Source organism: Anolis carolinensis, chromosome 4, assembly GCF_035594765.1.
Source record: "Anolis carolinensis isolate JA03-04 chromosome 4, rAnoCar3.1.pri, whole genome shotgun sequence".
Taxonomy (NCBI): domain Eukaryota; kingdom Metazoa; phylum Chordata; class Lepidosauria; order Squamata; family Dactyloidae; genus Anolis; species Anolis carolinensis.
Window position 1 is genome coordinate 249,085,351 of NC_085844.1, and position 14,194 is coordinate 249,099,544.

Genomic DNA, 14,194 nt, shown 5'->3' on the forward strand with positions numbered 1-14,194 from the left:
TCTGCTCTTTTGCCTCTCTGCACTCTGTATGTATATATCGTCTTGAGAATTTTTCCATTTGTTAGTAAATCTTTTGTAGAAAGCCAAACAGGCTTCAGCCTATTTATTGGTGCCAGTGATTCTTCGTTGATCTTCCACTACATATGTGTTTATCCAAACCGCGCGCTCTGACAAATAATAATAATAATAATAATAATTTTCTTGATTCTCCCCTTCCTCCCACAATCAGAACTAGATGCGGAGATGGCGCGCATGAACACGAAAGTACAAGCCCTCCAGGATGAGGTCAATGTCTTGCGGTCCTACATGGACAAGGAGTATCCGGTTAAAGCGGTCCAGATTTCATCTCTGATGCGGAGCATACGGAACCTGAGCGAACGGCAACAGGTGCGGAAAGGAGGCTTCTTCCAGCTTTCCTTCACTTGCCTTGGGGAAAAGTTAACTTTGGGACTACATTATCCATAATCCTCCTACTAGCATGAACCCTGGCCAGCCAGCTAGAGATTCCTGATACTGCAGTCCAAACAAAAAAAAAAGGTCTGGACTGTCAGAGTAATTTGCAGCGCAGCAGCAGTTGGATGGAATCAGTGGAACACAGAACGAAGTGACAACCGAGACGTTAGTAAAACTATATACAAAGTTTTACTGTAAGCAGTAATAATCAAGACAAACAAACTTGCAGATGAACACAGGACTTGACTCTCACTCTAAGCAGACAGCACTCGACTCAGAACTAAACTGATGCAATCAGTAATGCATACACACTTGTGTCTGGACACTCCCCAGTTCCAGCCACACATCAAGGTCATCACAGCTTCTCAGTAATTAACTCTTTCCAGACTATGTTACACTCTGGATGATGCAATCAGTATGCAATGCGGGCAAGACACAAATTTCATTTAAACACTACCAATACACAAATCCCACATTAACATGGACGTATGCTGCTTTAATGTCGCCTTGCTCCCTTGTGTCACTATCTTTCAGTATGAATTGGAGGACATTGAGGATCTGTCTCGACGGTTCCTTGAGACCTTGTCAGGGAAGGCCTTTAAGGAGGAGGAACATGTGTTTCAGACCATTGCAGAGGTTAGTGAGACTTTTCCCACTGCATATTTCTATTCTGATAGCTTTAATATTTATTCATCTATTTATTTTGTTGCACCTCAGTGCTGATTCACCTTGATCTTAACACACACTCCACCACAGTTTTTTTTAAGGTTTAAACCATTTATTGATAAAAGGCAGCAAAGTCTGAATAAAAATCAGTAAAGAAAGCAGTAATCCAAATGTAATGGCAGTCAGTAAAAAGCTATAATCCAAATGCAAAGGCATTCAGCAAAAAGGCAACAACAACAACAACAACAACAACAACAACAACAACAACTTTATTTTTATACCCCGCTTCTATCTCCCCAAAGTGGACTCAGGGCTGTTGTGACTGCGCCTTCGGGGATTATGGTTGATGGTGATGGAATTCGAAGAGGAAGAAAAAACCCTTGTGATGAGGGTTCACTGGAGGAGTTGCGCAGGAAGCGACTTAGAGAGCTATATGGGGATCTTCTGAGGAAGATTCAGATGGGGAGATGGATGCTGAAGAACAGGTGGTGGCTGGGGAAGCGGGCACTGAATGGGCACAGCCACCGGAGATGTCTGGGGATTTGGGGTCTATGGATACTTCTGAACCTGGGGTTTCTGCAGGAGCTGATCCCAATTGGGATGCTTGGAGAAGGGAGGATGGTTCTTTAAGTGTTCATGGGGCTAAGTGTGGGCAGGTTGATTGGGACTCCGACGAATTGCTAGGTACTCCAGATCCACGAGCTCTAGCTGTGTGGAGTTCAGACTCTGAGTAGATTTGGGACACCTGGTGTTTGGGTGTGAGTGTTTGGTCACCCAGGAGGAAGGGGAATAAAATGGGAATGTTTGGCCACTGCACTTTGCGTGTGGCAAGGTGTTGCTGAGGCGCCATTGGGATCTCTGTGCTGGACTTGGACTGTGATTCGGATCTGCTGATACCATCTTTGTGCCTTTTCGTGGACCTGGTTTGGATGACTGCACCCTCTTCGGACTCTGGATTGGTATTTGACCTGGCTTCTGTCTTCGCCCTCTGACTGACTACTTTTCCCGGCTTCTGACTACTGGTTTGTCTTTCGGAATTTCTGCTGCCTCCTAACCTGACCTTGGATTCTTCTGACGACGGCTATTCATCATCCCTTTGAGGCTCTCGGCTTAGCTGCACCATGGAAGCAGTTTTACTGCTTTTCTAGTTTGTTTATTTTCCAGCAATTAACTCTATTTGTTTTCCAAAGCTGAATTGAAGCGTTATTTAGTTTTTTATTGAATGCCAGCATGGGAAATTAGCGTGGCTCGTTTTTGAGTTACTATTGTCCAATCTACTCTCGAAACACTGATAAGTGAAGTGTTTCAAGGATATTTCCTGTGTTTATGTTATTTTTTGGCTTATCTTCGGAATAAACTCTGTTTTGTAACTGGCGTCTGACTCTTGACAGGGAATTTCATGGGGCCAAGCCCGGATAAAAACAATAACAGTATAAAACACAATAGACAATAGACATGCACTATTATAAAATTTAAATATTAACCTATAAAATAAATAACAAAACTTAATAAAACATAGATTAAAAACAGAAAGGTTGTAAAAATAGACTGGGTAAAGTGCACCGTGTAAATACTGTAAACATGAGGTAACGGATAAAGTGCTGCAAATTTGGGGAGAGCAATTTGGGATGGGAATAGATCCTGTGTCTATATCAAGTTAACAAGGTGAAAAGTGCAACCGGTACGGAAATGGTCACGGATAAGATTGTTATGGGGATGAGCAATCTTTGTCCAAAGGCCTAAGTGAAGAGCCAGGTTTTCAAGCTCTTCCTGAAAGCTACCAGGGTGGGGGCTTGCCTGATTTCCCTGGGGAGCGAGTTCCAGAGCCGGGGGCCACCACAGAGAAGGGCCTCTTTCTCGTCTCCACCAACCGCGCTTGTGATGGTGGCGGAAAAGAGAGGAGGGCCTCTCCCAACGAACGATAATAATCCAAAGATACAGGCAATTTGTAGAATATAGTTCAGAGTCTCTGATATAGAAAATAAATCCTGAAAACAAGGCAACATGAACTTCAAAGTATAATCAAAGACACAAATTCCAGGCATGAACAAAAGCAAGAATCCTTTCCCATGAGCATAAACAAGATAGGAGCTGTGCTTCAAAAATCAACATTGCTTCATTTGAAATCTTTCCCTGTTTCTCCCTTATTTAATGATGCTTACAAACCAAGAAAGCATTTCTTTGTCCTTGGATTCCCACGTGTTTACCAGTTATCCTAAGGGAACGTCTGGGAGAATGAATCTTTAGCCTTAACCTTGTATTCCTATCTAAGGAAGACTCCTCTGACTCTCTGCCAGAGACACCTGGGACTTGTTGATGTTCTGACTCCTGTGAAAGGTCGCCCTTATCGCTAGCTTCTCCCTCTCTGCTAGTCTATGGTCTCTCTAACAATTCAGAGCTTTCAACATTTCCCTCATCAACATTTCCTTGATCAGCCTGCATAAACCCAAATCATCAGACTGAACCACAACATATTTACAGTATTTTTATATTCCGCCCTTCTCACCCTGAAGGGGACTCAGGGCGGATCACAGAAGACATATACAGCAAACATTCAATGCTGTTATACACAGACAGGACAAATAACAGTACAGATAGAAGTATATAGGCATTTCCTATCTTTGGCGTCCTGGAGGTTGTGCTCGATTCTGGCCACCAGGGGGTGCTGTTGCTCTATCCTCCATGTCAAAGAGCCCTGTTCAGACTTCCTCCTTTTTTGATCACCAACGTTTTCTGGTATTAAAATACCTCCACATTTAAGCAGTACCTATTTGTCTACTCACCGCTGTTTTCAATCTGCTAGTTGGGCAGTGAGCTGGGTTGAAGGTTGGGCGCTCACCCCCAACCCAGACTTCAAATTGCCAACCCTTCGACTGGCAAGATTTATTGCAGCTGGTGGTTAACCTGCTGTACTAAAGCCCGGCCCAGTATATAACATGTTTTTTTTTGTTACATGATTTAATAACACTATGTAACATGATTTTTGTTCCTGGGTTATAAATGTCATTTCCTAATTGGTTCTATCATTAAAAACATGGAAAAGCTTTATTAAGCTGCAAAAACATTTGTGGGACGTCCCGCAGCACATTTTGCTATTGTTTTTCAATGAGTAGCTCATTATAGAATTTCAACCAATTCAACCTAGTTTGTGGCAGCCACAAAAACTAGGTTTCTGGAGCAGAACAACTGCTTTTAAATTACGTACTGAACAATTAAACGGGAAATAATACTTTTAAATCAGGAACAGATTTTTTTTTTCAATTTTTGTTACATAGTTTATGGAGTGGGTTTTTTTTCTCTCCAAAATAATAGCAAAACAATAGATTGATCTTCATGGACAACAAATAAGGTTTGGTTTAGTTCATCAAATTCAAATTTAGACAGTTCCAGCTTCCTCGCTGTTTTATCAAAATTTAGAAGAAAGAAAGAGGGCTGAGCTGAACCTTGAGCGTGAGGACTGTAAAAGGTTTTCACACTTATAAAGATGTGGCCATTGTTTTTAAAGAGGTGAACTGAGCAGGATAGTTATTCAGTATTCTGTCCCAAAAGAGCCCAACTTATCCATCTTCCTCCTTGTACATGTCTGGGCCTTTCCTTTTTCTATCACCCAGCAAAAATATACTTTGAAATTCCCCTTAAATCATAAAAACAAGAGAGAAGAGATTTTCAGAAACCTACTATTCTCATCCCAAGCATTTGGGAAAAATCTGATTTAGGATTTAGGATTTAGGATTAGTATTTAGGATAATACTACGGTATTATAATACTACGGTATTATAACTCTCACTGCTAAAGGCATACTCAGAACATTGAATCTCTTTTCCTGCTCCATCGATCCATGTCCAAATCTCTGGAGCAGCTGAAAACAAGTTTGGCTCTTCCTCAAAGTGACCTCTTTTCAAATATTGAAACATGGCTCTCATGTCCCCTTCTCTTAACCATCTTTTCTCCAAGCTAAATATACCCAGCTCCTTTAGCCATTCCTCAGAGGGATTCATGACTTCCAGAGCTTTGATTCTTTTGGTGGCCCTTCTCTAGACACCTTCCAGCTTGTCCATATCCTTCTTGAATTATGGTATAAAGAACCAGACACAGTATGATTCCAGGTGCAAAATAAAGTGATGATTCAAGTTCCCCTGATCAGTGTCCAGGTTTCCTTCTTAGGTGCCTTTTCCTCTCTTTTGTGCAGAAGCAACTGATGCAGTACCAAGATGGCCTGACTCAGATGAACAGGAACAACCTGGAGCTGAAAAGACAAATTGCAGGACAGAAGGAGGCAAGAAATTCATCAACTAACTTAGCATTGCATAACCAATTGGAAAATAATTGCACATATCCTTTTGGCAAATGTGAATCTCCATGAATATGTGGAGCCCACCTTTTGAAAGTCAATAGTCAATAAAAGCATGACCTTGTTAGGAAAAAAATCTTTGTGATATTCACAAGCAATAATGTAATGCCACTCAGGTAGCTCAGCTGTTAAACTGAAGAACCATGTCTTTAAACTGCCAAGGATAAAGACATGCCACTACAAAAATATATTTGATTAGCAGTTTTAAATGTTTCTTTGCAGTTGTAACTATAGTTGCATTTGCCCAAAAGATATGCACTCACTTGAAACCTCTTAGTTTAAAATATGCACTCAGAGATTTAAAAAAGTCGTTTTTGAAAAATAACATATCTTGTTTACTCATAAACATCTTGTATTAATTCACCATACAGGCACATTTCTTATTGAAGTTCAGTTATAATTAGGATATAGCATTTCTGTGTTAAGTACACAAGGTATCATTCTTAATCAATAGTCCATAGTCTTTCGTTATAATTGTACTCACTGAAGTCCATAAACATACTTCTCTACTGAGGTTTCTAAACAACAACATGCATCCACCTCCACTGAGGTCAGGACACATACACCTGCTTTCATTGAAGACCAAACACATACTGAATACAAAATGGAGTCCTGAGTCTGAACATGCTCAGTACAATCACATGTCTATAACCCCTCCCACACCAAAGAGGTACGTTAAACTGGAAAATCAACATACACATACAATACAGGTTAGCAAATACATAAATTAAAAATTGTGAGAGGCCTGGGAGGTTCCTATTTCCAACACTTAGTGAGAAATTTTAGAAATGTGATGATGATTAAACCTAGAAAATGCCTTATAGGAGGGAGGAAGCATGTAAAGAGATCTAGTAATACAGTAGAGTCTCACTTGTCCAAGCCTTGCTCATCCAAGCCTCTGGATTATCCAAGCCATTTTTGTAGTCAATGTTTTCAATATATTGTGATATTTTGGTGCTAAATTCGTAAATACAGTAATTAAAACATAACATTACTGCGTATTGAACTACTTTTTCCTGTCAAATTTGTTGTATAACATGATGTTTTGGTGCTTAATTTGTCAAATCATAACCTAATTTGATGTTTAATAGGCTTTTCCTTAATCCCTCCTTATTATCCAAGATATTGGCTTATCCAAGCTTCTGCCAGCCCGTTTAGCTTGGATAAGTGAGACTCTACTGTACTATAAGATCTCTTTGTATGCTGATATTCCAGACTAACACAACTATGTCTTTGAATGTTACCCTCAAGGAGGAAGGGCAGTGGGCCTCCTTCCATGCAAAGTATGTATGCCTTTGAACTGTTTGGGAATAGATCACACAAAAATATATTACTGTAATAATCTAACTTAAATATGGCAGTGTAGACCCCTATAATTCAGTTCAAAGCAGATAATCTGGACATGGCTGAATTCTCAGGCAGAGGTTTCGGTACTCTTCTCTTGCTAACATCCCTTTTTCCTCTTTCAGTTAATTGCCGAGATGGTGAAAGAGGTCAAGGAATTGCACCGGAGCATCATCAAGCTGCATCACTCCACCGGGGATCCGCGAAATGTGATCTTTGCTGATGTCCTCCTCCGCAGACCCAAGTAGGTTGGTTCCTGGGCCTGAGTCCCAAGCAGTAGGGCTCGCTTGAGTTTAAAGGCTGGGGCTGTGTGTCTTCATGGGATAAGCCAGAGTCCCAGTACATTTTTACATTTTAAAGTAGTTTTTTCAGATAATTTTATTTATTTATTTATTTATTTACAGCATTTATATCTCGCCCTTCTTTCTCACCCCGAAGGGGACTCGGGGCGGATCACATTACACATATAGGCAAACATTCAATGCCTTTTAACATAGAACAAAGACAAGACAAACATAGGCTCCGAGCGGGCCTCGAACTCATGACCTCCTGGTCAGAGTGATTCATTGCAGTGATTCATTGCAGCTGCTCTCCAGCCTGCGCCACAGTCCGAGCCCACCAACCATGCAGAAAACCTTCCAAATACTTGAAAATGTAGAAATTAGAAGACACAAGGATGCTTTGTTATCCCCACATATGTCAGTTTTCTCCTACAGTATCTCTCAAAATGGTTACAGGAAACAACACACAATTCCTGTTGCCATTTTGACATGCACTGCAGAGGAGAACGGAGGGATTTGGGCTAACCGATTCAATTCAGTTGGCCATTCCACTATGAGCACCTTCTCCCAGAAGTATGCTTTGTGTCTTGGTATAATAAAAGAGACCTACCGGAGATTGGAAATCAGAGCAAGAAATAAATGGACAGGATAGCTGTCTGTTATTTATTTGATTTATTTTCGTTTCTACAATTTATATTCCACTTTTCTCTTGCCCAGAGACTAAGGCTGGATCTACACTGCCATATAATCCAAACTATCAAATCAGATAATTCACGTTATCTGCTCTAAAGTGGATTATATGAGTCTACACTGCCATATAATCCAGACTATCAAATCAGATAATTCACATTATCTGCTCTAAAGTGGATTATATGAGTCTACACTGCCATATAATCCAATTCAAAGCAGAACATCTTGATTTTATATGGCAGTGTAGAAAGGGTCTAAGAGGGACTTATCTGAATGCCCCAAAAATAACCCAGGGCCCCTTCTACCCTGCCATATAAAATCCAGATAATTTTGCTTTGAACTGGATTATATGACAGTATAGACTCGGATAATACCATTCAAAGCAGATAATGTGGATTATCTGCTTTGATACTCTGGATTATATGGCAGTGTAGAAGGGGCCACAGTATCCAAGAACCTGGGAGTGGCATGCAGTCATATCAAATTTATAAGACTTTAAAACTATTTAAAACAATAAGACTATAATTTAAAACAGGGGTCCCCAAACTAAGGCCCGGGGGCCGGATGCGGCCCTCCGAGGTCATTTACCTGGCCCCCGCCCTCAGTTTTATAATATAATATATTGTATATACATATAATATTGATAATAATATTATAATGTAATACAATATAACACTAATAATAATACCATATAATAATATTAATTATATATTCTATATTACATATAATATTACTAATAATATTACAGTATAGTGGTATAGTTCAATATAGTAATATATAATGCTAATATTGTGCTATGCTAATAATATAATATATTGTATGTACATATAATTTGTAAGCCACTCTGAGTCCCCTTTGGGGTGAGAAGGGTGTGATACAAATGTAGTAAATAAATGCAGTAAATAAATAATAAATACATTTTAGACTTAGGCTCACTCAAAGTCTGAAATGACTTGAAGGCACACAACAACAACAACAACAACAACAACAACAACAACCCTAATTAACTTGACTATCTCATTGGCCAGAAGCAGGACCATACTTCCCATTGAAATCCCAATAAATGTATGTTGGTTAAAATTGTTTTTATTTTTAAATATTGTATTGTTCTTTCATTGTTCTTGTTGTTGTTATTGTTGTTTTTGCACAAATAAGACATATGCAGTGTGCATCAGAATTTGTTTGTATTTTTTTCAAATGATAATCCGGCCCCTCAACAGTCTGAAGGATTGTGGACCGGCCCTCGGCTTAAAAAGTTTGAGGACCCCTAATTTAAAAGCTAAATTATCATTTTGTGTTATAAATAAACGCAACAGAAGCTTTTCCAGAGTCTTAAAAAATACTGAAGCAGGTTCACATCACGCAAAAATATAATTAATTTTTTGGCATATTAAACCATTTAACACTTATAACAGGACAGTTTAAAACCAGATAAAAGAGATTAAAACCGTCCAAAGCGTGCCTTACAGGGCACTGAAACGGCTCTCATGTTGGGATGCAGCAGTGGGTTGAAAAAAACCCTTTTCAGGGCACTCTTGTAGTTTCCTTGTGTCCTGTTTTGTCTTTCAAAAACAGCCTTAAAACAATGTGCTAAGTAAATGAAAACTGCTTTACTTCAGCAAAACATAAAGAACAGCACACGCAGTGGTATAATGCAAAAGAAAGCAAGGAAGTTTTAGGGCAAACACAGTTCTTAAGTCTGATAAATTCCCAAATCAAGTAGCAGTCTTACTTCAGACAAAGAAACAGCAATAAATCCTTAGGAGCAGTTTCCCAGATGCAGACTCGAAGCAGGCACAAGGACAGCGAAGGCTTAGGCATTAGAGTTAGTTTGTTATCAGCAAAAGCTGACTGCACCTGCTTCTGATTTATAGCCCTGAATTCTCCCACAGCTGCTAGGGTGGTTCCCAATGACTCGGCTACATTTCTGGCAGCTATTCTAGCTGAACGACGTCTCTGCTCAGTTTCCTTTCGCTTTTCCTGAAATGTGGGTACTTGCAAACTCTCCTCCTCAGATTCCAACTGTCCCTCTGATTCATTAACACTTTCCTGCTCCCCTTCTGAAGAAGAAGAAGATGAATCCCTTGCACTTTGGCTTAAGTCATACCTGCAAAAATTCTGTGGACCATGCAGACCCTCTCTTTTTGGTCGAAGAGTATTGTATCCTTTTCCCCTGAGGCAGTTCTGTTTGTTTCCCAAGATTTCTAGCTTTCCAATGGCCAAAAGAGATGTTCTTTCCAAAAGTTGCTTTGGTTTCTTCTTTCTCTTTTCCTTCCAGGTGCATGCCGGACATGGATGTCGTTCTCGATATCCCCACAGATGAAGATTTCCCCCTCTAGTTGCTCAGATGAAGTGCCTTGAAAACATGGGCACAACCCTGGAGACCTTCCTGCTTTGCCAAACGGTCCTGGAAATGCTTTATGCCAAGGATAAAATCCAACTAAGTCCGATTGGAATGGTTTCTCTCCCCCTGCTGTATTTCAGAATTAGGTTGTTATTAAAGACAGATCTCCCAATGCTTCTGACTTGTAACTTTTACCCTCCAATCCTTTTTAGATAGTTCCTTTGTCAGAGTATTTGCAGCGCAGCAGTAAATGGATGGAAGCAGTGGAACGCAGAACGAAGAGACACTCAGAGACGTTGGTAAAACTATGTACAAAGTTTTACTGTATGCAACAATAATCAACACAAACAGACTTGCAGACAACAGACGAACACAGTGTGATGACCCATGGGCCTTGTAGTCCTGCTCAGGACATTGTAATTCCTGATGAAGATGAAAACTTGGGTTTTTTACCTTCCCAGTCTGAACTGGATTCTTCTCAGCCAGATCTTTCCCAGGCAGATCTGGGAACCTTGCACCTGCAAGAAAGTTGTCTCCCAGAAGTATGTCAAACAAGCCCAGAGCCTACTTCTCCCGTGTTCTTGCGCCGGGAGTTTTGTAAACAACAGAGAAGTTTGGAATCAGCTTCGCGCAGGAGTGCGAGGATTGCAGCTAAGAATGTGGCCAATTAAGACTGCTTCTCGTGAGAATCTTTGGGGAGTCTCACATCTGGTCTCAGAGTTTAGCTTTCGGTTCTGATTCCCAGAGAACTGCTTCGGCGGGAAAGTTAGACTCTATTTAGGTGTTTTACCCGCGTAGTAACTTCGCGGAGTCAATTCGTCAGCCTACGGAGCGAGTTGTGTCTGGACAGCGCGCTCCGATTCAAGCCTCGCTCCTGCTCAAGCCTTGCCTTGCTATCCAGCCTTCGCCTTGCTTCCCAGCCTTTGTTTATCTACGGACTTGCCTTGTTTCCCAGGATCAATCCTTGCCTTGTTCCACGGATTTTATCAAGTTATTCCACGGACCTTGTTCTTGTTCTTAGTTACCTTGTTCCACGTTCAAGCCTTGTTTCAAGTATCAAGTTATTTCCTAGCCTCGCTCAAGTTTCATGGACTAAAGGACCTTGTCATCTCCCCTCACTTTGCTTGGCAAAGTGAGTGTTTCGGTTATTGGATTACAACTTTGGACCTTAATATTTCTTATTGGACATTGCTTTTTTGGACTAATTCTGACCTTTCCTGAAAGGTCTAATTCTGGACTATTTTCTACACTTGTTTTTATTAACTTTATATATTCCTTCAATAAAGATATTAGATAGATTCTGGCCTCTGTGTATGGTTATTGGTGCTCTGCAGCCTGGGTCTTGACAGTTTGACTCCGCCAACCTAAGCACCAATTAACCTCGGCCAGAATGTCTACCGGAGTCGTACCTGGGCCGAGCGGCCAGCCGATTACCTACACCATCGACAAGGATGAGGTGGACCGAATCCGTGATAAGCTCAATGCACAGGATGGAGAAATAAGGGGTTTGAAGGAACGCGGAATTCGTCTTCCGGCCATGGCGTTGCCAACCAAGTTTACTGGAGAAGCTTCTAAGGTTCATGTCTTCCGTCGCCAATGTCAAGCTTATCTAGAGGCCCGTGCTGCCGAGTTTCCCCAAGAAGACATCAAAGTGGCATGGGTTTACAGTCTTCTAGACGGGCCAGCGGCCAGCTGGGCGACGGCACTGTACGACCAAGCCTCTCCACACCTAAGATCAGCGCAACGCTTCTTGGACCACCTCAAGGAGACTTGGGGAATCGAGGACAATTTGGAGGCAGCCGGTCACAAACTCCGTCGCCTTTTCCAAGGAGACAGACCTATGTCTCAGTATATAGCCGAGTTCCGAGTGCTGGCCCACAACACCGGCTGGAACGATGTAGCCCTCAGGGGACAATTCCGGGAGGGTCTCAACATTGAAATGCTGGAAGAAATCTCCAAGGTGGATCCTCCCCAGACCCTCGAGGCACTCATTGATCAATGTTTACGGGCTGAAGTCATGATTGCCAACAGGAAACAGTGGGTTCGAGGCCAGGGCGGTAGAGCCGGGGCAAAACCCCCCGCTCCCGCCAGCGTTCAGCCACGTCCGGTCTGGAGACCCCCACCGCCAACCCCATACCCCAGAGGAGGCGAGGAGGTGCCGATGCAGTTGGGCAATGTGCGTCCCAGACTAGATGCCGCCGAGAAGGCCCGTCGTCAACGCTTAAACCTCTGCTGGTACTGCGGGAACGGGGGCCACTTCGCCAGAGAGTGCCCAGCCAAAGGGAAGCCTGCCGCCCGTCTTGCGGCGGCGTCCTCCACGGAGACGAAGACGTCTGAGCCGACTGGCACACAGCCGGCGGGGGAAGCCAACGACCGGGTGTAGAGAGGCTCGCCAACCCGGTCAAAAAATCCATCCAAGAGCCGCCAACCGGGGTCCTGTTCCTTCTCGTGGTCACATTATGGTCAGCAAAAAGGGGACCCGTCATGATCCACGCCATGATAGACTCTGGAGCTACCAACAATTTCATCGATAGAGAGTATGCCGACTCTCTGGGATTACAATATCATGATTTCAAGAATGCCCGTGTGGTGCAAGCCATAGACGGCCGCCCCCTCAAGACGGGCCCCGTAAGTCAGTGGTCGGAACCCACCAGGATGTGGATAAGGGAACATATGGAAGAGATTTCCTTCTTTGTTACCGAGGTCCCCCATTTCCCTGTGATTTTGGGAATTCCATGGCTGACTCTCCACGACCCTAACATCTCCTGGTCCAACAGAGAACTGCAGTTTGCTTCACCGTACTGCCAAAACCATTGCCTCGTAGCCAAGGTATGCCACGCCACAGACACCGAGCCCATCATCACCTTGCCAAAGAAGTACTCCGAGTATTGGGATGTATTCAATGAGAAAGAAGCCGAAAAATTACCCCCACATAGACCTTATGACTGTGCCATTGACTTGGTGGAGGGGGCCCCGATCCCGCGAGGGCATCTCTACTCCCTGACTGAACCAGAGCAAGAAGCTCTCAGGGAATTCCTAGAGACAAACCTTCGCAAGGGATTCATCAGACCCTCTCAATCCCCAGCCGCCTCCCCAGTGATGTTTGTGAAGAAGAAGTCAGGGGAACTACGCTTGGTGGTGGACTACAGAGCATTGAACAATATCACCAAGCGGAACAGCTATCCCCTGCCCTTAATCTCGGATCTACTGGATCGGCTTCGAGGAGCCAAGGTTTACACCAAGCTGGATCTTCGGGGGGCTTACAACTTAGTTCGCATCAGGGAAGGGGACGAGTGGAAGACCGCCTTCCAGACCAAATTCGGATTATTCGAGTCCCGAGTTATGAATTTCGGTTTATGCGGAGCCCCCGCAACGTTCCAGCATTTTGTCAATGACATTTTTCAGGACTATCTAGACAGGTTCTTGATAATCTACCTGGACGATTTTTTGGTGTTTTCTAGATCACAATCAGAACATGAGAACCACGTCAAAATGGTGTTACAACGATTGCGGGATCATGGACTTTATGCCAAGCTGGAAAAATGCGCCTTTGATCTACAAGAGGTAGATTTCCTTGGTTACCGCATCTCGCCTCTAGGGCTTTCCATGGATCCAGCCAAGGTTTCAGCAGTATTGGAATGGCGGGCGCCAACTAACAAGAAAGAGGTGCAGCGTTTCTTGGGGTTCGCGAACTATTACCGCAAGTTCATTCCAGATTTTGCCCGCTGGTCCGACCCCATCACTAGCTGCATCCGTGGAAAGCAGCCTTTCCGCTGGACTGATCAAGCAGAGAAAGGGTTCCAGCAACTAAAGAAACTATTCACCTCCCAGCCAATTCTACAGCACCCAAATCCTGGAACCCCTTTTGTGGTGCAAGCGGACGCCTCTGATGTGGCAATTGGGGCTGTACTCTTACAACCGGTGGGAGATCACCTCCATCCCTGTGCCTTTTATTCTCGTCAACTAACCACACCAGAGAGGAATTACACCATTTGGGAAAAAGAACTACTGGCCATAAAGGCAGCCTTTGAAACTTGGAGACATTGGCTAGAAGGGGCCAAATTT

At 42.9% G+C, this 14,194-nt stretch overlaps 1 protein-coding gene across 3 annotated transcripts in view; it reads left to right on the forward strand.

The window, feature by feature from the left end:
- Window positions 1-10,301, forward strand: part of c4h20orf96 (chromosome 4 C20orf96 homolog) — a 31,533-nt gene extending 21,232 nt beyond the window's left edge. For all 3 annotated transcript variants that reach the window (XM_062979145.1, XM_062979147.1, XM_062979146.1), the window contains exons 7-11: window positions 230-387; window positions 988-1,089; window positions 5,309-5,395; window positions 6,940-7,058; window positions 10,064-10,301. In XM_062979145.1, coding sequence (XP_062835215.1) covers window positions 230-387; window positions 988-1,089; window positions 5,309-5,395; window positions 6,940-7,058; window positions 10,064-10,124 — 527 coding nt within the window. In that variant the 3' untranslated portion in view covers window positions 10,125-10,301. The remainder of the gene's footprint in view (window positions 1-229; window positions 388-987; window positions 1,090-5,308; window positions 5,396-6,939; window positions 7,059-10,063) is intronic.
- The last annotated feature ends 3,893 nt before the right edge of the window (window positions 10,302-14,194 follow it).